The 26,635-nt window shown below is 38.2% G+C and overlaps 1 protein-coding gene and 2 long non-coding RNA genes across 3 annotated transcripts in view; 1 reads left to right on the top strand and 2 right to left on the bottom strand.

Moving 5' to 3' along the window:
• Positions 1-6,887: 6,887 nt before the first annotated feature.
• LOC113034327 (uncharacterized) lies at positions 6,888-10,753 on the top strand. Its single transcript, XR_013906097.1, has 3 exons — positions 6,888-7,042; positions 8,168-8,302; positions 9,586-10,753. It is a non-coding gene; the product is annotated as an uncharacterized LOC113034327 (long non-coding RNA).
• A 1,334-nt stretch (positions 10,754-12,087) lies between these two features.
• The window catches only part of LOC113017636 (Fc receptor-like protein 5), a 33,610-nt gene continuing 19,062 nt past the window's right edge, over positions 12,088-26,635 (bottom strand). Inside the window, exon 8 of the mRNA XM_080295388.1 lies at positions 12,088-12,380. Coding sequence (XP_080151514.1) covers positions 12,088-12,380 — 293 coding nt within the window. The remainder of the gene's footprint in view (positions 12,381-26,635) is intronic.
• Positions 21,321-21,909, bottom strand: LOC145425423 (uncharacterized). Its single transcript, XR_013906108.1, has 2 exons — positions 21,533-21,909; positions 21,321-21,452 (listed from the first exon to the last, which is right to left on the bottom strand). It is a non-coding gene; the product is annotated as an uncharacterized LOC145425423 (long non-coding RNA).

Here is a 26,635-nt window from a genome sequence, read left to right as displayed (position 1 = left end):
AAAATGTATTTATATTCATATATAACAAACAAAAATGCACTGCATCGTGAACATATAGTGACAATTACCTCATCAACAAAATTATACTTTAGGGAGACTTCATTTACCAGTGGCAATTTTACATATTTACAGTAAGTTGAAACAGTGAACATGAATCACAAACAAACAGAAGATATAACCAGTTCACATGACACAAAAATAAAAGAGGGAGCTCACATACCTGTTTAAAATAAAACAAAACAGTACAGCAACTTCACTTTACTGGACTTCTGCATGAACACCTTCAAGGGAGAGAGAAGGATAGCGGACCACATGAGAAGCCACGTGCATGCTCCTATGCTCTCATCTGAGATTGGCTAACTAGCATGTTACAATAAAGTGCTGTACTTGGCAGAGAAACAATAATTCACACTAGAATATCTAACAGAACTGTGAGACAAAATGCACAAAGGGAATGAGCAGTGTTTGAATTACTTTTTAGTTACTTTAACTGTGTTTATTCGCTCTGTAACTGAGAACACTAGCTTACGCTCACCTCTCCTCAGCGGGGCCTCTGAGGAAAATAGCGCGCAGCTACAGGAAGTGACTTCGTGGGAAGTCAAAGGTCACACAAACAAAATAAAAGATCCCAAAATATAAATACAGAAAATAAACATATATAAATAAACACATATACATAACCAATACTGACAAAGCAAGATAACACTGCAGGATGGATCTTTGGTGAAATATAAATTATTTTTTAATACACCCGTTACACTAGTATAGTTCATATTTAAAGTTGATGTTGTATTACATTTCATTTATGTTAAATCTGTTTCCACTTCACTATAAATCTGAAAAAACAGAGTCTGTTTTTTCCCCACTGTTGTTCCACTGTCATACGAATACAATAAAGTATAACGACTGCCAGGTATTGAAAGCTGAGGATTTTCTGGGGGAAAAAGGCCAAAAGCTGTCACTTACAGTATGATTTCTGACACTTTTACAGCCAAGATTATGATACCTGGTAAAGGGTCTTTTAAAGGACCTACCTTTGAACAATGATATCTGCTGTTTTCTGTCTGTACCGTTCGGCACTGTATTTTTGTCTGATATTTTTCTAAATAAGAGTTTTCATCAGTTGTCACAGTGTGGTATTTTTCCTAGTACAGGTAGATCATATAAAATGTGCAGTCCACACAGAGAACAAGCGCAGTGCTACAGGGGCACACCTGACACTTTTGTATCCCTTCAACTAAGGAAATACTTTATATTTATATCTGACAATATCAGCATGTAGCTGTCAAGAGAACAACACTGTGCTGTTATTGTCTGCATTTCTTGTTGCCTCTTTGCTAAAACAAGTCATTTACTTTTTCTCTTCAACCACAGGCTGCTTTTCCTCTTTTCTGGGGGCTCAGGCGGAAATCATGAGTCATTTTCAGCAGATTAATAAATAGGATATAACAGACAGTTAGAAAAGACATTTTTATCCACATATAAGCATCACGGGTCACTCAGAAGAACAAAGACGTTTTGTCGTGATATTATTTGATTATTTTTAAAAGCACCAAAAATATTTTACACACATCAAACTGTAAACAGCATAAAAGACACAAACATCACCTACAGAAAACTATTTGATCACACACAAAATGTTCTCTGTCATGGCCTCAGTGATGACATGAATAACATTGTAAAATCTGAACATTGACAATAAGTTTTTGTGCATCACAATTTGGAAACATGTATATTAACATAATTCTTATTATTTATTGTTACTTATATGAAAAATATGCAATAAACATCTCCATACAGCAAGCTTTTGTTAAATTCCCCAATTCTTTGATCTTTGCGCTGAAGGAAGAACAACACTCGGTGTATAAATGCTCAATCAACAATCTCTTTAATCGATACAATTCTCTTTATTCCATACAACACTTTGAGCATTACAAACGGCCAGACGGGAGATGTGGACAGGAGGGTGTCTGGCAAAATCTCGAAGTGTCTGACCGTTTCTCACACTCTTGTAGCTTCAGCCTCCCTCTAAACTAAGCATTTACATTTTTTCTCTCTCTCAGTAAGTGTAAGTTATGACCTTGGCTTCCTGTGCAGTATGTTTTGTTCTTTCTAATCAGACAAATAAGGCTATGATTCTCTGCAAACAGCATTTCTTATAAATCAGCACTATAATGCATCATAAGACAGTGTAATATTTCATTCCTGTTTTTTCTCAGAACAAATGATCAACTAATTTTATTACATGTACATGGGGATTTTCACAGTTCAGCATCAATCATCAAAATCTGCTGGGGCAGTCCCAACAGCACACAGAGGTCAACAACCTTTGTCTTCTCAAAACTAGGCGCCTGCTAATGTCTCTCTATCTGCTGTCTCCCTTTCTCGTGTCCTTGCTGCCCATTTCTTCGCACACTGTGTTCTCCTTTCTGTCGCCTCTGCTTCTCACATACACCTCTGACTTATTCTCCCAATTCTGTGTGTCTGCTCTATGTGTGAGTGTTTAGCAGCTTGACCTATGGCCTACTTAAATGAATAACGGATATAATGCTTTACTATGGTTAATACAACTAAATCCCTAATACTAAAATAATCTATTCTTACACTTTAAAGATAACATGTAAAATTCAGCAGGAAGTGAGTGAACATCTTATAGAAATAAAACAAAGAGACTGAAACAAACTCACAGAACCAAATCATGAAATTGTGTCTTGATGGAAACAATGTCCCACACCATCCACCCTCCACTTATTACAACAGAAATAAACACAATAGGATTTTAATACAAAGATGAACCATATAATCAGTCTTCCAGTGTTGATATTAAACCAAGAGCATGTCATTGTTTACACTGACGTTGCTGACGTTGTTCGTGAGTCTTGAGTTTTGTTGAAATAATCCTTTTATGGACCTGAAACAAAATCAGAACAAATACGAGTTTGAAAGTGAAAAACAAAGAAATAATGTTGCCAAAGATGTGATGATGCTTTCTGACACGTTCATGCTTTAATCACACAGAACTGATCTCATCTATTTTATTCAGACATCACAACAGCAGCAGAACACAACTAAAGCCAATCGTATAAAAAGTGATTCAGCTCATCAGCTCCACAAACTTTAGCAATGATGTCACACATTTAACTGCACATGTAATCTGATTACTAATGATTCAGTGTGTGTAGAGTTCACATTTGTACCTGAGGCTGATTCAGGATTCACATTATTGTAGTCAGAGCTCTCCTCTGTGCCATCATGTCTGCCTGTTGTGATGATGGATTATTGTGTTTAATAACATGGAGACTGTCTTCCTCTAAAATGACACAAGTTACAAAAACATTCGACCAATTATTACATTTCATGTTTCTTGTACTCACTCCTTTTATCAAGACCTTCAAGCTGAAATCCAGATGTGACGTTGTTGTATTCATCTGCTGAAATAATGAAGTTTGATCAGTCAGATCAAATATTTACATTTCTTACAGCTCTGCTATTATCAAAGTTTATACTGTTTGTACCACTTCCAGTGTTTCCAGAGCCTCTGATTGATTCATAGACTGAAAGATCACCTACAAGTCACTGAAAATAAGAAAGAAAAAAAAATATTTATTTTTGTTTTTGTTTAATAAAAGATGTTTTTTTTTCTAAAGAGAAAGAAAAAAGTAATAATTTCTGGTCTCACCATGAAGAAGAGAGGAGTAAACCTGAGTTTCATTCTGGTTGGATGTTTGTTGTGAAGCAGAGCTTTGATTGGTGCTCTGAGACTGAGTGAGACTGAAACAAATAATGAAAATTTAATGAGGAATAATTCAAAGTTAGTTTCATTTGAAGTTATATAAATGAAACTAAACTGCTGCACCAACCTGTTACAACAGGGATCTGTAAAAAGCACAAAGATTATTACATCAGTTTGTTTAAAAGTGTCACAGCATTAAAATAAATTATTTTTCCTTTAAAAAGTCAATCAGAAAGTCTCTCACCCTTTATCTGTTTATAGCAACACATCAGCAGCAGCACGACAATAATTCCACTAACAAGTCCGATGATGAACGGAACGATAAATGAACTTCTTTCACATCCAAAAGCTGAAACTAGAAAATGTCAGATTTTGGATCTGAAATCTTAATATAAAGAAACAAAAACTGATGTTTACATTGAGATTTTCTGTTTCCTGTCAGAAACTGTCAGCATGACTCTGCTCTGTGGTTTCATGTTGTGACTCCTGCTCTACACTACTTGCAGTGTTACTTGTAGAATTGTTACAGAACTAATTGTGAATTTATGTTGATTTGGAGATTTGCTGAAAATGATTGTTTCACATTCATAATCCCACCTAGTCTCCCCTCCTTGGATCACATTCCTGACACTGATTCTCTAGACTCCACATTTTACATGACTATTCATATTCAACCATTTCCAATAAGATCATTATTACAATGCCAAAGAGGTTACCATGAGATATAATGCTGTTTGACCTTCATAGTAATCCTCAATCATCAATCTATTCAACATTGCTGAATCTAAACTAACCAGCTGTGTTAATCTGAACTTCTTGGCTGTCCTCTGTGTAGTAAACTGGGTTTCCTCTTCCTCCTCTGCACCTGTAGAGTCCTTCCTGTGAGACACTGATTTGTCCGTTTGATGGGGAGACAACATCCACTGTGGTATTATCTCTGTACCAGTAGTATTTCCATCCAGATGATGATGATGGGTTCACAGAGCAGGTCAGGGTCACACTGCCCCCTACTGGAACAGCTGTGTTATCAGCTCTCAGTTTGGCCTTTGGTTTATCTGCAGTTCAGTTTAGAAAAAGAACAAAAACAAATAAATTATTGAATCTAAATAATTTAAAAAACTAGATGGAAATGGTAACATGACCAAATCTTGATGACAAGATAAAATAAACTTTAAACTCATTTTTATCAACACTGTGAAAGTTTTATATTTTCTTTGCAGTATTTAAAAAGTAATTTGTCATGGTCTGGTGACTCTGTGTTTATGAATGAACAAATGAATGAAGCCCATATTTGTCACTTCCAGTTGCCTGCAGTGGAAATGGACCCTTCCCACCTTACATATATTATACAAACATCACATTACAGGTCAGAAGAGGTAGCATTTAAGAAAGGCAATGAAAATACACAATATTGGAGACAGAAGGAGAAAAAAAGGACTCGACTCAGACTGAGTTCCACTAGGAGAGCAGTTTGTGTGTGTCTGTGTCAGTTACATGCATATGTCAAGAATCAAGAATCAAGAATCAAGAAAGCCTTTATTTGTCACATGCAAGTTGCCCTGCAGTGAAATGGACAGCATTATGGAAAAACACTGAAATGTACAACACAATGGGCAAGTCGAGGAGGGGAAAAAAGAGACCTCTACTCATGCTGGGCTCCTATGGGGGGACAGCATGAGAACAGAAAACAAACAAACCTCCTCTTCACAAAGAGCACATAAATGTCCACATCACGACATCATGAAGCACGCGACAAGATGCAGATCCTGCCCTGCAGGCTGCAGCTATTCATCCAGCGCTGGGCCCAGACCCGCCATCTGACTCGGCCTTGGAGATAAGCGTATGAGGGCGTTTGGAACAAAGAGTCTAAACACAGTTTGTCATCAGGGGAGAAATTGTTTGTTATGTTCAGCTCCAGCCTTGAGACCACAGCTGGGACCGATGTGGTAGCAGCATGAAATAATGGTGGTGTTCTTGCTTTAGTATGAACCACTGCATGTCAATTTTACAGTCAATCTAATGTCCATCACTGGTTCCTCACCATTCTCGTTGGAGAGCCGTGAGCCTCTCCACGATGTTATCAAGCTACACCGAGATGTTATCCAGTTTGCTCATAGAGCATAAGTGTTCACGACAGCTGTGAGCCTCTCCAAGATGTTGTCAGATGTTGTCAGAGTCTCAGCACTCACAGCAGCTGCAAGCTTCTCCAAGATGTCATCCGTGCTGCGTCTAATGAGCCCATTCTCGCTCCATCATTCCAATCAACATATCGGGCAGCCTTGTTGGGATTTGAACAGCTGTTCCCGCTTTCTTTATTCTTCGATAAGCCAGGGCCAAGCCAGCGCCGATCAGCAAGAAGCCTGTTATCATGGTTCCAAAAAGATAGATGTCTTCAATGGGCTCTCCGGAACCCAGGCTTCTCGTCGAGAAGAGGGTGTCAATTGCATTCAGGGACCAGTTGATCAAATCCATAGTTCCTCTTTTAGGTTTTAGAGAACAGACTGTGAGCAGGTCAGTGTCACACTGCCCCCTACTGGTATGATTGTTGTTCCTGCTGTCAGTGTGGCCCTGGGTTTATCTGATGTTATAAAAAAGGAGGAAAATTAAATAAATATGCAGATCATTCATTAAAAATGCATAAAAACAATCAATCATACCTAAACAGATCTGAAGATTTTCAGTCAGTGACTCTGGGTAAATGGATTTGCTCTACTTATATTATTGTATTTAGCCACTTAGAGCCTGTTTGTCTGAGGTATCAAACTGTGGCATTGTTTAGACACAACATTGAAGGATGAACCAAACACTGAAGACTGGAGAATGTGATACATTAGACATAAAATATTTGTTTTCCGTCCGCCTGAGTGCTTCCTGAGAGGAAAACTTTGTAATGAGAAAGATTACTGTGGTAATGTGTCTGTAATGAACTGAGGCCATTTTCTGCTCTTTGGTTCGGCTTCTATGACCTGCATCCACATGTAAGACGTGCAGAAGACATTTATTTATATTTCACAGAGAATCCATCCTCTGCTATTTGGTTTTGTCATTATTTTTCATACCCAAGTCATACATACACTGTAAAAAAAATCCGTAAAAATACAGTACAATCTACTGTATAAACGTGAAGGAATTTTCCGTATTAGTCATTTACAGGTATTTTTCTGTATTTCTCAACTACTGCAGTGCATTGTGGGAAAAAGAACCTGAAAAGGAGGGAAAAGTAAGCGCAAGAGCAGCCATTAGGCTTCTTTCAGGCTTCATCTGGATTTTGGATTCTGAAGTTGGAGAAACTGCCTTCAAATTTCTGTGGTAAGTATTAAAACTCATGTTTCGTTTTATTAAAATAATGTTTTTCAAAAGACTCCGCGTTTTTATTTAGAAAGAATTGTTAATTTATTTGTTAACTGGTTTCGGCTGTCTCCAGACAAGTCAGGAATATTTTGCTGACTCATTTTTTAAAATAATTGTTATTTAGGTTTAACATGACTTAAGCTTTATTTTAATTAATGTTAAAATAATTTTTACTGTGATACCACCAGTTTTGCCCTTCAGTGGCTGAACCAGTTTTCATAAATATTATAGTTAGCTGTCTGTGTCTCTCTGGGTATTACACAGCTGTGACTGCTAACTAGCTAATTAGCGAAAATCAGCGATGTCGATAACTGGGAAAGTGAGAACTTCATGGTTCTAGAAATTATTCTAGGACTCTAATAAGTACTGTATCAATACCTGTGTTTTACAGTTGGCTCTACTGTACACTTTAAAGGGTTTCAGGCAAAGTTACACTAACCCTAGTTTAAGCCTCAGACCTTCCTGGCTGACGCTAGCAAATGCTAATGTTAGCCTCTGATTTGGGCTGCTAAAGTAAAGACTTTTAGCTAGCTGACCAGCATAGATTATTTCGGTGGTTAACAGACTGTAGTGGTAAAATTATTGAAAGTATAGTTTCACCTCAGCACATTTACAATTACAGTATGTCTATTTTGTAGCACATAGAAATGTTTAGTTAATATTTACAGACAGACACATTTTCCCTGTAACTGTGTTTTTACTCCAACATTTGTTGAAAATGTAATTTATGAAATGCTGAGCAGCATTTCTTGTATGTGGAATATTTTTGTCACCCCACTGTGCTAATGTGATTAAATACTAAAAATTATTACTAAAAAAATTCAATAATAAATCAATAATAACTATTTCTTGATTGAACTATAATGTAAGCGCAGTGCTGGTGTGCAGGGGCTCTATATGCCTTGTCTATATCAAGCTTTTAGCCAAATATAAGCAGAAATATTTGTATCTTTCTTAAAAATCCAGATCCTTACAGATTATTTGAGAAATGGATCAACAGCTATCACTACTTGAAGCACTTTAAGTCCTGCAGTGGAAAAATATCCCTTATTTCACCTTTGATCACACACTTTGGTTTTCCAGTGCAGAGCAATGGCCAAGAAAAGGAAAGACTTCCCCGAGTGAAAAAAAAGATGAAGATACAAGCTGGTGATGATCCAGAGTAGCTGGTCTCAGGAAATGAAGAAAAACCCTGATCACCTTCTCTACAAACACAAGGTGAGTTTAATGTTGTGGTTGATTTAGTTTTTCAAGGTATGTATGTTACTTTAATTATAAACTGCTTTTGTTGCAACAGAATGGTGTTATGTGTATGCAACTCTACGTGAATTATAATCCTTTGTAGGGCTGCGTGATATGACCAAAATCTCATATCCCAATATAAGACGTATCTCTCCTGATAACGATATATATCACAAAATAGTGCATTTTCTGTAAATTCTGTGATTCTCGGGCAACTCGACTTATGTGAAATGTTTTCAGTTGGGCGTCGTGTACCTGGAGTCGAGTGTTTTGACCGATGCATGAAACTATACATTTTTAGACATGAGTTTAAATGGCCGCCATTTTCTTTCTGAGTATTTATTAGATGGCGTGCTGCAAGGAAAAGCCTGTTCTAACGTTTGAGTCTAAGGATTATTTTGAGCACCTGACGACTCTTTTTTGCTTTTCATTCGTAAACTCTCTCGAAACTCTTTCATGTGATTCTTGTGTAGGTGGTTAAAGAGGTTTGTCGTGTTCGAGTGGTGGTGGGGACCAGTTTGTGGCATAATTTGCATAGTACAGTTTTCTGGGGCGTGTCAGACTTTTCATAACCAAACCATGTCCATGCTACAGAGGTAGCCCCTCATTTAACAATAAGGTCCTCGATTTCTTTTGACTGGTCCTTCTGGTTCTGCCTCATCCTTGCTGGCCATGCTGGTATTCTCTGTGCCTTCATCTGCGTGGTGACTGTAAGCGCCATTTATAGTTACTTGATGTTTTTATTTGAGGTCATTTGTTTGATGCATATTCTGAAATTTTATGTTTGAGAATAATGTATATCATTTCAGTTTAGTTTGAAAAGTCTCAACAGAAACTTGAGCTTTATTGTGAAAGGTTTATGTGGAAAATAAACAAGCGGACGGCGGAGCCACACGATGGTTTTATCCTCATTGTTGGTAACGAAAGTACGCGTAAAAACAGTCACTTGTCCGTCCATAGTGTGGTTATTTTAAGTATAAGAGAAGGAGAGAACTTTAAGAAATAATATAGCAACTACAGTGACCATCAAAACCATGAAAAAAATATTGCCGTAAACAGTTTATTTTGCAACACCACAAAACAAAGAATAGTGTATAATATGAAACGATAGACATTTTTATATCGTAATCTGATATATATCGTCATATCGCACAGCCCTAATCCTTTTTTTGTTTATGTTGTTTATGCTCTAGGTAAAAAAAAATTATAAAAATACAAACTTTTTAAAAATGACTTGTTGTTTCTCTTTTTTTTCTCAGAATAAATTGCGACTAGTCTCAATGGCTGACACGGAGGAGCAACACAGCGACACGTTAACTCCGACTGCTGCAGTTCCTGTATGAACTGAGCAACTCTTAAAATCCAAGGAAAAGCTGAGTGTATTTTACTTAAAGCTCAGATGGACCTTGATGTACTAACATGCAGGCTGCATTCAGGACTTTGTCACACTGTTATATGAAGAGCGGTAACAAGACTTTGTAGTAATTTGTCTTACTATTGTCTTATTTGTTGTGATTTAGGGTCTGTGCGCACAAGCAGAGGTTTTTGTTTGTAACTGTAACCTCGTTTTCAGAGCCTTGTCTAACATTTAATGGTCATGAAATATGTCAGACTTTTTCCTCTACTTAACCAGCTTAGAGAATTTGAACACCATGGAGAAAAAGGTGTGCATTAAGGATTTTGAACTATGATGTTTAAGTGTTGTCACTGCTGAGGATTCGTGGACACAGATCCTTATTCACTATGCTGCTGTTTACAGTTTAACTTTTCATCAGAACAAGCACTTCTAATTATACTTTGCTCCTCACTGACAAAACAAGTCCCGTAAATACACTTTTATCTTTAAGTTTGGGACAGTAATCTGTCTTAATTTATTATGTGTTGTAGTTATCATATGGGGAAAAGTCCTGTGGTTATCCATCAGTCCTGTTCGAATAAACCCAAAGTTCAGGAACATCTTCTTTAGATCTGTTCAGTTGTATTCATGTGGCACCACTTAAACAGTCAACAAATTTTGACTCAAGTATGTTATATTGTAAGGTAAAGAGCCCAAAGAGTTAATCTCAGACAAATGTTCACACAAATGTGAATTACATTCACTTCATTAATGAAGTGAATGTAATTCAGTAATCAAAGGTGTTTGGCTATAACTGACTACATGTGTATACTGTATCATAAGTGGACAGAGATGGATGTAAACCACACCTTAACCATTTGGCTGAGGCAAAACTACCACAAGGCAGTGATTCTAACTAAAAGGTACTCTGGATATTATTAAATGTGAACATGTCGTTAAATATGACATTTTTTGTTTGTCAGGTGTCCTGTTTGAAGAAAACACTTGGTAGCCACTTGAATGAATGTAAATAAACACATTTACATGAGGGCAACCTGATTTCAAGGAAATAAAAATGCTCAAATTTGAAAGCTTGTGAGTTATTTTGTTCATGTATCAGCTGTTTAGTAGTTTTATGACAAGATGGATGCTGTCATTATATTTAAGTATAGTGTTTGAGTTAAGGAGAATAAAAGAATATTTAACATTAATTGTACCAATGTTGTTGTGTACGAAGCACAAATTAATTTAAGTTTTAATTTATGAATTTTTGAGTACATGGTGTACTAGGTTGTAATTGCATAGAAATGTACGTTTAAGGATATAAAGAACTATATTTAATGAGTTACAGTGAAAAGAAGTGCTTGGAAATAGTAATATAAACAGAAATTTCAATTTTTCTATTAACGGAAAATATCAGTTAATGATACAGAAAATATACTGTGAATAAACGGAATTTTCTGTTTTATAGCTGAAGGAAATGTCCGTAAATAGTACAGAGAGTATACTGTAAATCTACAGAATTTTCCGTTTTATCATTTACAGAAAGGTCCGTCAAACCTCCGTAAAAAAACAGAAAATGTACTGGCAGAAAATTACCAGGACATTTTCTGTTTTTCTACGGAATATTTTTTTACAGTGTATGTATCTAGTTATTTATGTATTTATTCATTTATTTTATATTTGAAAGCTTTAATTTTCTTTGTGACCTTCCCACACGTGTCACTTCCTGTAGTTTTGAAGGAGGCCCTGCTGGGGAGAGATGAGATTATGCTAATGATCCTGTTACAGAGGTTAAGCACAGTAAAAGTGCTAAAATGGTTCAAATCTTGGTTGCTGTATTCAAAGACACTGCTTCTTTTAAAGCTGTGCGTGTAGAAGCCCAATCACATGAAGTTGCTGAACTGAATTGATTTTTATTTAAACAGTGTTGGAGAATAAACTCAGCAGGCAAAGCAACAGCTGACTCATCTCCTCGTTGACACAACACAGTTTGCAGCAACAGTGTGAGGCCAGACCGGCTACACACAGTGAAATGAAACGGCTTCTTTCTTTGGCCTTGATCCCCCAAATTTCATAAACTGTGTCCTGGTGGTTTTAATGTGACCTCACTGAAAGACAAACAGACTGAAGAACTGCTGGTATCACTGCTGTGATTGTGCTTTCTGCTCTCAGTGTGACTCTGACTCTGACTGGCACCAAACACAAGGTTATAATCTCACACAGGCAATCTGTCTTAGCTCAAAACTACACAACAGACGCACCTGATTTGTTATTTTTTCCTTAAAACTTTCCTCTCTTTACATTCCCCTTTAAATGAATCATTGTCACAGTGGACTCAGCTGTGTGTCTGTTTGCACAGTGAGTTTCTTGGAGGGTCTGAATTATTTCTTGATGTTGAGTTTAAAACACAAAACAGGAAACTTCAGTTTGACTCGTAAACCAACTCACATGAACCTGTCAGTCTGAAGGCATCACTCCATCCTGTTAAGAGATAGTCACTGCTACCCCGACATCTGTAGTCTCCACTGTGGGACACTGAAACTCTGCTGATCCTGTATTCACTGGATGTTGGAGGGCTGTTTGTGTTGGGTGCTGTCCATTCATATTTCCACACCTTTCCTTCACCTCCCTGAATCTCACATCTGAGAGTGATTGTCTCACCAGTGAATATCTGAGACCAGCTGTGCTGCAGCGTCACATCAGTCCTGTTGGAAACTTTCCACAGCAAAATTCCTCAGTTAGGACACAAAAGGAATGAATAAACATTTTATAACCCCTGTGGCTGAAACTCCTCCTGCTGGCTGATCTAAGAAAAGGTTGATTAACCAGAGTGAGAAGTTTGCAGTTTGAAATCCTAACAGAATAAAATCAGATGCAGAAATCTGGAATGAATGTTTTATGTTCACTTTTCTGTTCAGATCAACAATTTTAAAACAGCTGAAGTCATTTCAAACATTTATCCTCTGATTCATATATACACTCAACAAAAATATAAACGCAACACCTTTGTTACTGCTCCCATTCCCCATGGGATGGACGTAGAGACCTAAAATTCAGTCCAGATACACAATATAACCATCCCTCCCAAACAGTGGTCACAAATCAGTCCAAATGTGTGGTAGTGGGCACATCTGCCATATTGAGATAATCCATCCCACCTCACAGGTGTGCCACATCAGGATGCTGATCTGACATCATGAGTAGTGCACAGGTGTACCTCAGACTGCCCACAACAAAAGGCCACCCTGGAATGTGCAGTTTTTTGCGCTATTGGGGGTCTGGGGACCCAGAACCGGTCAGTATCTGGTGTGACCACCATTTGCCTCATGCAGTGCAACACATCGTCGCATGGAGTCTATCAGATTGTCAATTGTGGCCTGTGGAATGTTGGTCCACTCCACTTCAATGGCTGTGCGAGGTTGTTGGATATTCGTGGGAACTGGTACACGCTGTCGTATACGCCGGTCAAGCACATCCCGAACATGCTCAATGGGTGACATGTCCGGTGAGTATGCTGGCCATGCAAGAACTGGGACATTCTCAGCTGCCATCTGCCCTGAACAATGTGAACCATGATTCATCCGTGAAGCGCACACCTCTCCAACGTGCCAGACGCCATCGAATGTGAGCATTTGCCCACACAAGTCTGTTACGGCGACGAGCTGGAGTCAGGTCAAGACCCCGATGAGGACGACGGGCATGCAGTTGAGCGTCCCTGAGACGGTTTCTGACAGTTTGTGCAGAAATTGTTTGGTTGTGCAAACCAATTGTTCCAGCAGCTGTCTGGGTGGCTGGTCTCAGACGATCTTGGAGGTGAACCTGCTGGATGTGGAGGTCCTGGGCCGGCGTGGTTACACGAGGTCTGCGGTTGTGAGGCCGGTTGGATGTGCTGCCATATTCTCTGAAACGCCTGTGGAGACGGCTTATGGTTGAGAAATGAACATTCAATGCACGGGCGACAGATTTGGTTGACATTCCTGCTGTCAGCATGCCAATTGCACGCTCCCTCATTGCTTGTGGCATCTGTGGCATTTTGCTGTGAGACAAAACTGCACATTCCAGGGTGGCCTTTTGTTGTGGGCAGTCTGAGGTACACCTGTGCACTACTCATGATGTCAGATCAGCATCCTGATGTGGCACACCTGTGAGGTGGGATGGATTATCTCAATATGGCAGATGTGCCCACTACCACACATTTGGACTGATTTGTGACCACTGTTTGGGAGGGATGGTTATATTGTGTATCTGGAATGAATTTTAGGTCTCTACGTCCATCCCAGGGGGAATGGGAGCAGTAACAAAGGTGTTGTGTTTATATTTTTGTTGAGTGTATATAAAAGGATGGAGTGGTTTCCAGTAAAAAGGAAAAGTGAGCAAACACTGCATCATCAAAAACATCATTCACTGTTATTTCCATCTACATATAAAATAATGTTGAGCTGTGTGTGCGCGTGTGGTTTGTGGATCGGCTGGGAGAGAGGAGTCTGGAGGACTGAGGATGTCACAAATTGAATGTTTGGGTCAATTATGAACACTTTTTTTTAATGTGTGTGTGTGTGTGTGTGTGCCTGTGTGTGTGTGTGTGTGCGTGTTCATATTTAGTATGTTAATCAGAATTTAACACCAAAGGGCCGTAGTCCGTGACAAACATAACAAAACTCTGTTTGTATTTTTATTCCAGAACCAGTATATCATTAATAATTCAAAAACATTGGTACCAGTTCAGCTCAGTAGGTGAGCAGTCTGGCCAGGTTCGAGTCCCAGCACGCACCCCTTTCTTCATTTCTATCCTCTCACTCGGCTTTCCTGTCTATCTACATTGTCTCTATCCAATAAAAGCTAAAAGGCCAGAAAAGATCATCTTTAAAAAAGTTAGGAGCATTGATGGTTCACACATTTCATGTGTAATTAATGCTTCACAGGTCATGATGATGTCGATGACTGTAGCCGTGCTTCTAGGTCACACGTATGTCTACAGAGCCACAATGGGAGGTGTTTGGACGCTGCATGCGTGCATCATCCGATATTATAGCTTTGATTTGCACAGAGGAGGAGCTCCAGGTCACTGAAAGTCGAGCAGGTGAGAATTTCTGTTCACTCGCTCTGGGCGGTCAGACTCCCACAGAGAAGAATGTCTAAGTCTCAGTTTTTACCATTTAAACATGTATAAATAAAATTAAATGCAGACTTCTGGTGAAGCCTGCATCTCCCAGCCTTCATTGTTACCTTTCTGTTGTAAGGACAAGTCACAAAGTCTGTCCCACTCATTGTTCAGTTATGATTTTCAAATACAAATAAATATAATATTAAATGTTTTTTTTAGTGACATAAAAACATGCTTAGGAATGACTGAGCCATACATTTATTTTCTAACTGGTTATTATTATTGTTATTATTATTATTATTATTATTATTATTATTATTATTATTATTGTTATTGTTATTGTTATTGTTATTATTATTACATCATAAAATTATAACAGTTTTATTAGCCCTTATTAGATGCTTGAGCTGGGACCAAAGTAACAAAGGTCACCATCAGTAACACACTACGACGGCAGGGAATCAAATCCCGCAGTGCCAGACGTGTTCCGCTGCTGAAGCCAGTGCATGTCCAGGCCCGTCTGAAGTTTGCCAGAGAGCAGATGGATGATACAGCAGAGGATTGGGAGAATGTCATGTGGTCAGATGAAACCAAAGTAGAACTTTTTGGTATAAACTCAACTCGTCGTGTTTGGAGGAAGAAGAATACTGAGTTGCATTAAATGTTTTTTTTAGTGACATAAAAACATGCTTAGGAATGACTGAGCCATACATTTATTTTCTAACTGGTTATATACTATTATTATTATTATTATTATTATTATTATTATTATTATTATTATTGTTGTTGTTGTTGTTGTTGTTATTGTTATTATTATTACATCATAAAATTATAACAGTTTTATTAGCCCTTATTAGATGCTTGACAGGTCCATAATTACTTTCAGATTAAATGTTTAAACTCACCAGTTTCCTGAATGATGACTGGATCACTTTGTGCTATGAGTGAAGTTGTGACTGTTCTCCATCCTCTGCATTGGTATTTTCCTCCTTTAGAGATCCTGATCACTTTATCTGATCCAACAGCTTCTGTGGACTTCACTGCAGATGAGGTTTCTCTGACCCACTCATATTTTAAGTCAGCAGAGTGTTTCACATCACAGGTCAGTGTCACACTGCCCCCTGCTGGTATGGTTGTGCTGTTTGCTGTTGCAGTGATCTTCATTCCAAGTCCTGTAATTAAGAAATAAATAGAAATGAAAAAAAAAGTGAAAGTATTTCATGTAAATGAAGTAAAAAAAAATATCACAACAAAACTGAAAGTTAGTGGAGCTAAATATTAGTGAGCTTGTAATTTCAATTTGTTCCATCAAAACATCAAACATGGGAATATTTGATGAAACTAAAGAGGATGTAGAAATCTGGAGTGTGTCATGATCCCGGGTCTGACTTTGTGTTTCTGAGTTTTTAGAGGTGTAATTATTTGTTTCTTCGTGTTTGTTCTTTTGTTTATTGATCTAATTTATTCTTGAGTATTTTGAGGCACCTTTAGTTCTTCTTATAATTTAGTCTTAGAGTTTAATTTTTTCCTTCAGTGTTGCCAGTCTCACCCTCCTGTGCATTTAGGTCCTCATCTTTCATCACATGACAGGATGAAGAAGTTTGATGTTTTCTTTTCTGCAGTTCAGGTCAATAACTTTAATCAGCTGTATTAGGTTTAATGATTTATCCACTAATTAAATATAAAACACAGAACTAAATTTTAAGAGACAATCAAAGGTCACAAACTCTACATTAAGAGGTTTCACATATTTAGAAATGGAGAAACTTTGGAGAATACAAGCTGTTTTATTCCAGATTAAAATTTTAAACTCACCAGTTTCCTGAATGGTGACAGAGTTACTTTCTTCTGTCACTGAATTTGTCCCTTTATGTCCTCTGCAGCTGTAGATGCCGGCGTCAGAGGTCACCAGTTCTCTCTTTGATTCACCAGCTACTGTGGTCTTCTCAGAGTTAAAACTGGGTTCTCTGAACCACACATATTCAAAGTCAGCAGAGTTCTTCATATCACAGGTCAGTGTCACACTGCCCCCTGCTGGTATAGTTAATCTGTCTGCTGTCAGAGTGGCCTTCACTCCAAGGTCTGTAATTTAGAAAAAGATCAAAAGAATAAAATTGTTGCTCTGAATGTTTGAAGCAAACTTAAATAATGTGAATCATCTTTTGCAGCCACACAATTCGACACACTGAACATCTACAGAGACTTTGGAGTGACGTGTTAAACAGCTTCTAATCAAAACACCAAATGAGGGATGAAGGTAACAAACTCTATGCTGAGCTCAGAGCAGCATTTGGTTACCATGTTCATGTTGGTTTTTCCTTTAATTTGTCATCTGTGTGGAGCTTTTGATAATTAGCATTTTTATAGCTCCAAGAGGTAATACAATACAATACAGTTTTATTTATATTGTACATTTAAAAACCCGAAGGCACACCAAAGTGCTTCACAGTAATATGGAGAATCAACATAAGTCAATAACAGGGTACAGATTGGGCACCAGCACAGACAGAATAGAGGCACTAACAGACCAGAGGAGTTAGATAAATACAAAATCCACTAAGAAGAAAAAAACAGCAACAAAATTAATAATAAATAAAATAAATAAATAATAAATTTAATAAAATTTAATAAAAAATTTATAATCCAAAAATTAATCCAAAAAATCCCACTATATGAAACAACATACATGCCAACAACATAACTCAGTGAGATAATCTGCACTACACACACTGTTGATATTTTCAGATCAGATAAACATGAAAAGAAAATCCACATGTATGAAGCCACAGCTCTTCAGTAAATATACAGTTTGTATCGTGGGTGTGTGTTTGAGTGCTCACACACTTAACATGGTTATATTAACATTTTAACCAATAAATCAATGAAATGGTTGGTTTATGATACAAAATATAACACAGAGGACGTCATTTAGAGCAACACAGGAGAAGCTAAATACTAGTTAAGATCAACACACATGATATAAAGGGAAGAAAAAACAGTTTCTCACCTTCAGTGTTTCCATGTCTGACTGTACTGAGCACTAAAATAATGAATGAAACATCATCAGACATTATACAACTGACAAAATCACAATAAATATATAAACTGAGGTTTTTTAAATCTTCACATGGCACAGTTATCATCAAATTTATGTGTTTCTATTAGCTGTGAAACCGGCTGGAAACATGAAAAAAAAAACTAGTCTGCTGTGTTGAAGCTGTCAGGTAAACAGGTTAAAGCAGTGATACACTGTAATTGTCACCAGTGAGAAACATTTTCCTTCATCGCTGCCATTCAAACAGTAAAGGTGTGTATTGTACTCACAGAATAACCCCAGCAAACAGAGCAAAGAGTGCCCCATCCTCACGTCCAGCCCTGCACGCTGATCTGCATCTAATCTCAAAGTGTTCGACTTTGCATTGATAAAGAGAAGCTGCACTTCATGTAGATAAGACCAGAGTTTATATTCAGCTCCTCCTTCTATCACCTCTCTGTGCTTCCTTCCTTTTACACCAACCACAAACAGCTCCTGTAGCTTTGACCACAGCAGTTGTGTGACGTGTTCATGTTCAAACTTTTTCTTGTTTTGTGATACACAAGTGTCTTTCAACCCTATTTAACAAAGTTTTTGCTTTTTTTTCTCAGTTAGTTTCTGTTTAAATTTATTTTATTTACTTTGCTTTACATATCCGCTAACGGCTGCAGACAGGAAGATACTGCCAGCACCGGAAACGTGCTCGTCATCTCCGAGCATGAAGTAAGGAGAGCCTTCAAGAGAGTGAACACCAGGAAAGCAGCAGGACCAGACGGCATCCCAGGTCGTATCCTCAGAGACTGTGCATACCAGCTAGCTCCTGTGTTCACTGAGATATTCAACATCTCTTTATCTCAGTCGGTGATCCCCACATGCTTCAAAGAGTCCATCATTGTTCCTGTCCCGAAGAAACCCCACCCTGCTTCTCTCAATGACTATCGCCCTGTAGCCCTCACCTCAGTAGTGATGAAGTGCTTTGAACGCCTGGTCAGAGACTTCATCATTTCTTCACTACCAGACACACTGGACCCACTACAGTTCGCTTACCGTCCAAATCGTTCCACAGACGATGCCATCTCTCATCTCCTCCACACATCACTCACTCACTTGGACACTAGAAGGGGGAATTATGTTAAAATGCTCTTCATAGACTACAGCTCTGCATTTAACACCATAATTCCCTCCACACTCACCACCAAGCTGGAGCATCTGGGACTCAGCTCATCTATGTGTCAGTGGATCTCCAACTTCCTAACTGGCAGACCACAGGCAGTAAGGATGGGCGGACATGTCTCAGCCTCCACCACTCTCAGCACTGGAGCCCCCCAGGGGTGTGTTCTGAGCCCCCTGCTGTACTCTTTGTACACATATGACTGTGTGGCCACTACCAGCTCCACCACCATCATCAAGTTTGCTGACGACACCGTCGTGGTGGGCCTGATCTCTGATAACAATGAGACGGCCTACCTGAAGGAGATTAGGAATCTGGAGAACTGGTGCCAGAGGAACAACCTCCTTCTAAACGTCAGTAAGACAAAGGAGCTGATAGTGGACTTCAGCACTAAGCAGGAGAGGAACTACCAGACCCCCGTCATCAACGAGTGCCCAGTGGAGAGAGTGGACAGCTTCAAATACCTCGGAGTTCACATCACGCAGGACCTGTCATGGTCCTGTCACATCAACACCGTGGTGAAAAAGGCCCGACAGCGTCTCTACCACCTCAGACGCTTGAGAGACTTCCAACTGCCCTCCAAGGTGCTCAGGAACTTTTACTCGTGCACCATAGAGAGCATCCTGGCGGGAAACATCTTAACCTGGTTCGGGAACAGCACCATGCAGGACAGACGAGCTCTACAGAGGGTTGTGCGGTCAGCTGAGCGCACCATCCGCTCCGAGCTCCCTGACCTGCACTCAATCTACAGCAGGCGGTGCTGGACCAAGGCCAGGAAGATCGTGAAGGACCTCAGCCATCCCAACAACAGACTGTTCTCTCTGTTGAGGTCAGGAAAGCGATTCCGCTCCCTGAAGACCAACACAGAGAGACTGAGGAGGAGCTTCTTCCCGCAGGCGATACGGTCTCTCAATCACACCACCACACAGTACTGACCCACACATATGGTTCTTACACACACACTGGACTTTCTGGACTTTGTTTTTGCACAACACTGGTCACTATATTCTTCATTTCCGGTTAATACTTGTACAGCTGCTGTTATTGTGTATATATTTATTTATATTTAGATTTCTTCATACATTCTTATATAGTTCTATATTGTGTATTTTGTTGTACAGTTATTTTATTTTCAACTTTAATTTATATATTTTTTCTTATTCTTCCCAGTTAAATTTACCCTTCATTCTAATTTGTGTTGTACAGTTATTTCATTTTTAACCTTAATTTATATTTTATTCCTTCCTAGTTAAATTTACCCTTTTTAATTTTTCATATTTATTTCCTATCTTATTCATAGCCTTTTCCTTTTTTGTTTTCTTTAGGTCACGAGCAGTTGTCCAAGCATTTCACTACATATCGTACTGTGTATGACTGTGTACGTGACAAATAAAAATTTGAATTTGAACTTTGTTTTTGGGGAAAAAAAATGAAATAAAAGTTTTTAAAAAAGTACTGAAGTACCTTTCTTGTACTTAAAGTGCAAAAACTGAACAAAAACATACAGAAATGTAAGCTTGTTGTTAAACCTTCTCAAATTTTGGTTTTCAGTTATCAGTTTTGAATAATTTAACTTTGGTTTGATTTACAGATTTCTCCATCACAGACCAAACTCATCCTGGATGGAGCAGCTTAATGTAACTCTAGAGTCCAGCAGACAGATAAATATGAGTGAAGCATAAAGGTTTGGTTATAAAAACCATCATGTGTTACAAGTTAAGATCTAATTTCTAAGAGGGTAGAAATAGAAATTATTTTTATTTTTATTCACACATAGATGCACTTTTACAGCACATCCATACAGAGACTGAAAGGCAGCTGCTTTCCAGTGTGAGAAACAAACTTTTCTCATTTTCCCACAAAGATTTTATTATCTTTATTGTGTCATCACCACAATGATGCTACTTTTGTCTGTTTTCACACACTGCCATGCATACTTTAATGTAGCATTGATAACTATTGCTATTATTTCAGTACAGGCAGGTCACATAAACATGTGTAATGCTCACAAAGATCAAAGTGAAATTTCCACTGTGCTCTTTGTCTGAATTCCTTGTTAACTTTCTGCTGTGAGCTGATAACATAAAACAGCACATCTGCTAAACTGAAGACTTCAGGCTGAAACCACAGGCTGCATTTCCTCCTTTCATGGGGATACAGCCACAAACCATGAGGTCAGCCAGTAGATAAATATAAACCTGTGACAGAATAGACAAGACACACACACACACACACACACACACGGAATAAAATGTTGATCTGTATTGTCACATTTGCAGTTTGATGTGTCATGAACCGAAGTTCCGAGCGCAGGCAGGACCCAGTAGCAGAACACACACACTAGGGTAGGAGCGAATAAAGAAAGTAATTTTTATTGCAACTAAAGGTGTCCCGTGAGGGTAGCCAGAAAAACAACGGATGAAACCAGACGAAACCGAGGGACCGCACAGGGAACGCCGAGAGCGGGGCTGTGAGAGGCTGTAAAACAAAAAGAGAGACAGATTACTGGGGTGCGGAAAAAAGGCAGCATACGAGGGAAGGTGGAGTGTGCGTCTCACGGTGATAGCCGGGCCGAGTGAACCAGAGGGGGGTGGAGCTCCAAAAGGGGTCGAGACGGCGAAGCTGAATGTGAACCAAATCTCAGGCGGACAGGTGGACAGGCAGGTGGCTCGAAAAAAAACACGCCGAGTTATGATCTGGGTACACAGGGAAAAAAAACAGTGTTAGGTCCGATGGAGAGTTTGTCATACGAGTTCTTTTCCGCAGGCGTACGTTACCGCTGAGAGGCGACTACGGACTGGCGTGGAGCAGCAGGTAGGGCAGGATTAAATAGTCCACCTGGTGATCGCCTGGGATGGGATGCAGGTGTGGGGTTAGCAGCCACGCTCGTGGGCGTGGACATCCCAGCAGCACCCCGGACGCCGGGCCGCGGACCATGACATGATGTGTTACAGTATTATTGTTTGGTATTGCTGCTTGAATGAAACAGTCACTTTACTGGTGTGAATTTATTGGAGTTTTATTTCAGCATTTTAAAAGTTTTAAATAAATTAAAAACATTAAACATTCCTAACGTGTAAAACCTTTCAAAAGATGAATTAAGAGACACAAACATGAGTCAAAAGCAACCTGCACAGGTCCCTAACAGCTCAAAATGTTTTCACATCTTTAACTGAGGGTGTTGATTTTGACTGTACACTGTGTGTCCAGACACATGATGTCTGTGCTGCGAAGTAAAACAGAACGAGGGCTGTAACAGCAGCACAATAATCACACACTCAGGGTAAACACATAAAAACACTTTCAGCATTAAAAAAATCTTTAATGACCTGAATCATTGCTGAGAAAAATTACATAAAAATACACAATAACATTAAGCTGTGAAGAGCTGCATGTCAAAACAATATTGGGCCATTCACCTCTTCTGTTTCTCCTTCATTAGTGCCTGAAAACCAATATGAGGGTGTTTTATTATCACCTACGCAGCTGAAATGGTAAATAAGACTCCTACACTTTCCTATAAACGTCACAGTTAATGAGACCTTTTCTTAATCTATAAATAACGTTTCTTTCTTTCTTGTTTCCCTGTTGTCTTCACTTGATCCACTTTGCTTCTGTCTGCCTCTGTGTCCCACCTTTACTGACATTTATTTAATAATTTTAGTGCTTTTACTTCAAGTTTATAGTGTCATCTCCACGCCCACCGTGTCTTGTTTAAGTGTCTATTTTGCCAAAGTGTCTGACATTTTATTTCCCTTAATATCCACATGTGCTGGAACACAAATGAGTCTGATTTAATGCCGTGCATGTTCCTCTGTTTTCACACAGGTGAAGTCAGCTGAAATGAAAGAAGTGTTGGAAGGTCTTTTCCTTCAGCACAGCACAGAGCAGGTATAAATAAATACTAATCTATAGGAGGAGTGTTGGTGACCACACTGGCACCCAGTGGGGCATCACTAGTGTTTAGATGCTGTTTTGTTTCTCCTCATCACTTGCTAGAAAGTAGGAGGTGTCTCTGCGCTAGTAGAGCAGTAATGTGCCTGTTGTACAATGTAAGTACAATGATAAGCTTAAATGAATGTTTTAGGTCTGATGTTTCTGAAATTCTTGTGAGATCAGTTAATGATGTAAATGGAGTGGAGTGCAAAATTATAATACTGCGACTTCTCTGAGTCATGCTGACCACGATTGATGCAGAGCTTTAGTACTCTGTGATGTTCTGTCTCCATCTTTCATATGAGATTCATCACATGTACAAATTATCTTTTCCTTTGACTTCATCCTGTGACAGCAGCACACAGAGAGCTTCTCTCTGTAAATGTTCTACTTCAGTCCTCTGTGTCAGATACATGCAGACTGCTGTCATGCTCTGAACTGTTAGTGACCGCTTTGCAAATAATACTCACATCTGCTTATTTCAGGTTTGCATGATAATGCAGTTACAACCTGCTTGTGTTGTTAGTCTATCAATAATCTCAAACAGGAAACAAAAATCAAACATAAAATGTTCAAATGTCAAAAGATTTTATTTCTATCTTCTAGCTACAGATGCAAAAAAATGATCAGAAACACAAAAATATACATGAAATACATTCAAATGTATTCACTGCCTATGATATAATTCTTATTTATATAATGTACGAGATCTTTGGACAAACACAGTTAAAGTATTTGTTGGTGCCCATATCAGTATTTACTTGTGAAACACTGCAAACACTGACTTTAAGTTGTGCTGTCAGATACTAAAGATCACATATTTCACACTTTGTTCTCACTGCTGTTGGAACATGTTAGATACATTCAAGGTTTATTACAAAATCTTTAATAAAAAACTGAATATAAAAAGCATGAATATTAAATAGAAATACACCTGCATTTATTTATGCTATAAGAGAGCAATATGTCTGATATTGTGATTTAATATTGCAACTGTACATAAAGCTGAGCATGTCTGATATTTGGGCAGCAGAGGAGCAAGAGTGGCTTCATAAAAAGCTTCTTCTTGGCTTTGCTGCTACAGCTCTCCTCACTGACCTGTAAGACAAGCACAAAGAGACAAAGTGATTTCCAACATGTAAAGATATTATGAGCTGAAGACATTTAATAATGTGAAGAATAAATCAGCCTGCATGGCAGCAGAATTACTGAGAGAGCTTCCTGATGTGACTTCAGAATAAACTGCTGCATCAGCTGCAGGACTTGATGTTCCTGTGAATGAAGAGAAGATCATTGAAAACAATAATATCATTAACCAGGAGGAAACTGGATGTCTCCACTAATGCAAAGATAAAAGAGTAGATTTTAAATAGCTGACAAAGTGTGAATACATAAATATAAACTATAAAATAAACAGATTTACATTGTAAGAGCAGATAAACATGTTGAACAATATTCAGTGGAGATGATGGCAGACTTTGCTCACCTTTGTTTTTCTTGGCTTTTTCTTTTTTGGGCTGTTTGACCTCAGCATACATCAGACTGTCCTCTAAAAGAGACGTCAGAGCTCAGGACACATTTGTTCAGCACAGATATGATGACAAGAACATTACAGAGTAAAAACATGAGAGAAACTGTTTAGATTGGGGACATATAGATGGACAATACCATACTGTACAATAACAATATCATTCTGTATATGAAGCAGACAAACTTACACTAAACTCTGAACGGCCCTCGATGTGTATAAGATTCAGTCTGCTGATGTGTAGTGGTCGTATGTAGTAGCTAAGCTTGGTCAGTGAATAACTAAACTCCATGTTGACCTATAATTACCTGCAATATAACGATGTGATGACACGTTCAAGTACAAACACTGAATGAGACTGTTGTGACTGTACCTGCAGCTCCCGTCTTCACCTCAGAGTAAACAGCACTCTGCTCTGCTTTATGATGCTTCCCTGTTAAGATGAGCAAATAAACAAAATAAAGTCATTAATATTGAAGCAAAACCCTTTCTAGCCTTTCTTTTCCATATTGAACAAATAAACAAATAAATTCAAATAATTATTTATTTAAAAAAAATCTATATTGTTTTCGACACTCACTGTTTTTTCTGACGTTTTTAAATTCGATAAGAGCATATGTGACATCGTGGGGTTCATCTGCACCTGGAATGTAAAAATGTTGCACTTAGTTTCCTCTAACAAAGAAACAGAAATCTGTTTCTTTGTTAGATCTTACATGCCTTTCAAAATATAGAAAAAACTGTTTTTGATCATTTTCAGTGTTTCCTACTTGATTCATAGAAGTTAGCAAACCAGAAACATGCATATTTAAAAATAAATGCAAAAACAGAAAAAAAATTCTGTGGTGCTGTGTGATCAGATATTTTCAGAGCATGAACCCATCATGGTGTTACTGTTTGTGTTGTTCTGATATGAAACAATAACATTTGTGGATTCTTTCAGTCGAGTTAAAGATACAATCAGGTTGTAAAATCCTGTTTGTTTCTGATCTTTTGTGCATGTAGTCAGTTGGTTATTTGGATGTTTGTCCAGCTGGATTTTGATAAATGTTCTTTAAAGCTGCTGAGCACAAACTGAACCTAAGAAATTTTCCTGTTAATGGAGACTGAATGAAAAGTCAATATTAACAATGATAATAAAGATCGGTTTAAGTGCTGACCAGGATGAACAGAGTTGTATTCATGAGTTTCATTCTGGTTGACTCCATGATTTGTGGAGGAGCCCGGACTGTGACTCTCAGACTGGATCCACCTGAAACAGGAAATAAACACAATAAACTCAAAAGTAACTGATGTTTGTTTAAAATAATAATAAAAAGTATTTTACCAACCTGGTGAAGCAGGAATCTGTGAAAGAGACAAATGTTATTACACATGTTTGTGGTGTGAATTGTTATTTTGTGTCATGAGATCAGAATACATGTATATGTATGAATAATTAAAGTGTGTGTAGTAAATAAACTCTCTAATACAGCATGAAAAGAAGAGGCTCTTACACTTGGACTGTCTGCAGCGATACAACAAGAGCAGGAGAATAATAATGAGAGAGACTCCACAAACCAGTCCAACCATCAACCACACAGGAGACGAAGAGCTGTCAGCTCCTGACACAGTTACTGTGACAACAAACAATAAAGCTTAATTATATTTTAAATTTCATAACATCATTTTATAAAAATGATCTTGAAAAAAATCCAGTTCATCTATTTCCCTCGACTAGAAATCACTTTGAATCAACTCCTGCTGTATTTAAATGACTTGACTCCCAACAATGAACACAAAATGTTGACTTCCTTAAATCTGCTTTACAAACTTTTACTATATAAACATGTCAAACAGTCAAATCTTAATATAAAGAAACAAAAACTGATGTTTACATTGAGATTTTCTGTTTCCTGTCAGAAACTGTCAGCATGACTCTGCTCTGTGGTTTCATGTTGTGACTCCTGTTCTACACTACTTGCAGTGTTACTTGTAGAATTGTTACAGAACTAATTGTGAATTTATGTTGATTTGGAGATTTGCTGAAAATGATTGTTTCACATTCATAATCCCACCTAGTCTCCCCTCCTTAGATCACATTCCTGACACTGATTCTCTAGACTCCACATTTTACATGACTATTCATGTTCAACCATTTCCAATAAGAACATTATTACAATGCCAAAGAGGTTACCATGAGATATGATGCTCTTTC

Source organism: Astatotilapia calliptera, chromosome 3 (assembly GCF_964374335.1).
Source record: "Astatotilapia calliptera chromosome 3, fAstCal68.1, whole genome shotgun sequence".
Taxonomy (NCBI): domain Eukaryota; kingdom Metazoa; phylum Chordata; class Actinopteri; order Cichliformes; family Cichlidae; genus Astatotilapia; species Astatotilapia calliptera.
Note: the sequence above shows the minus strand (reverse complement) of the source record. Positions and strands in the feature narration are given on the sequence as shown.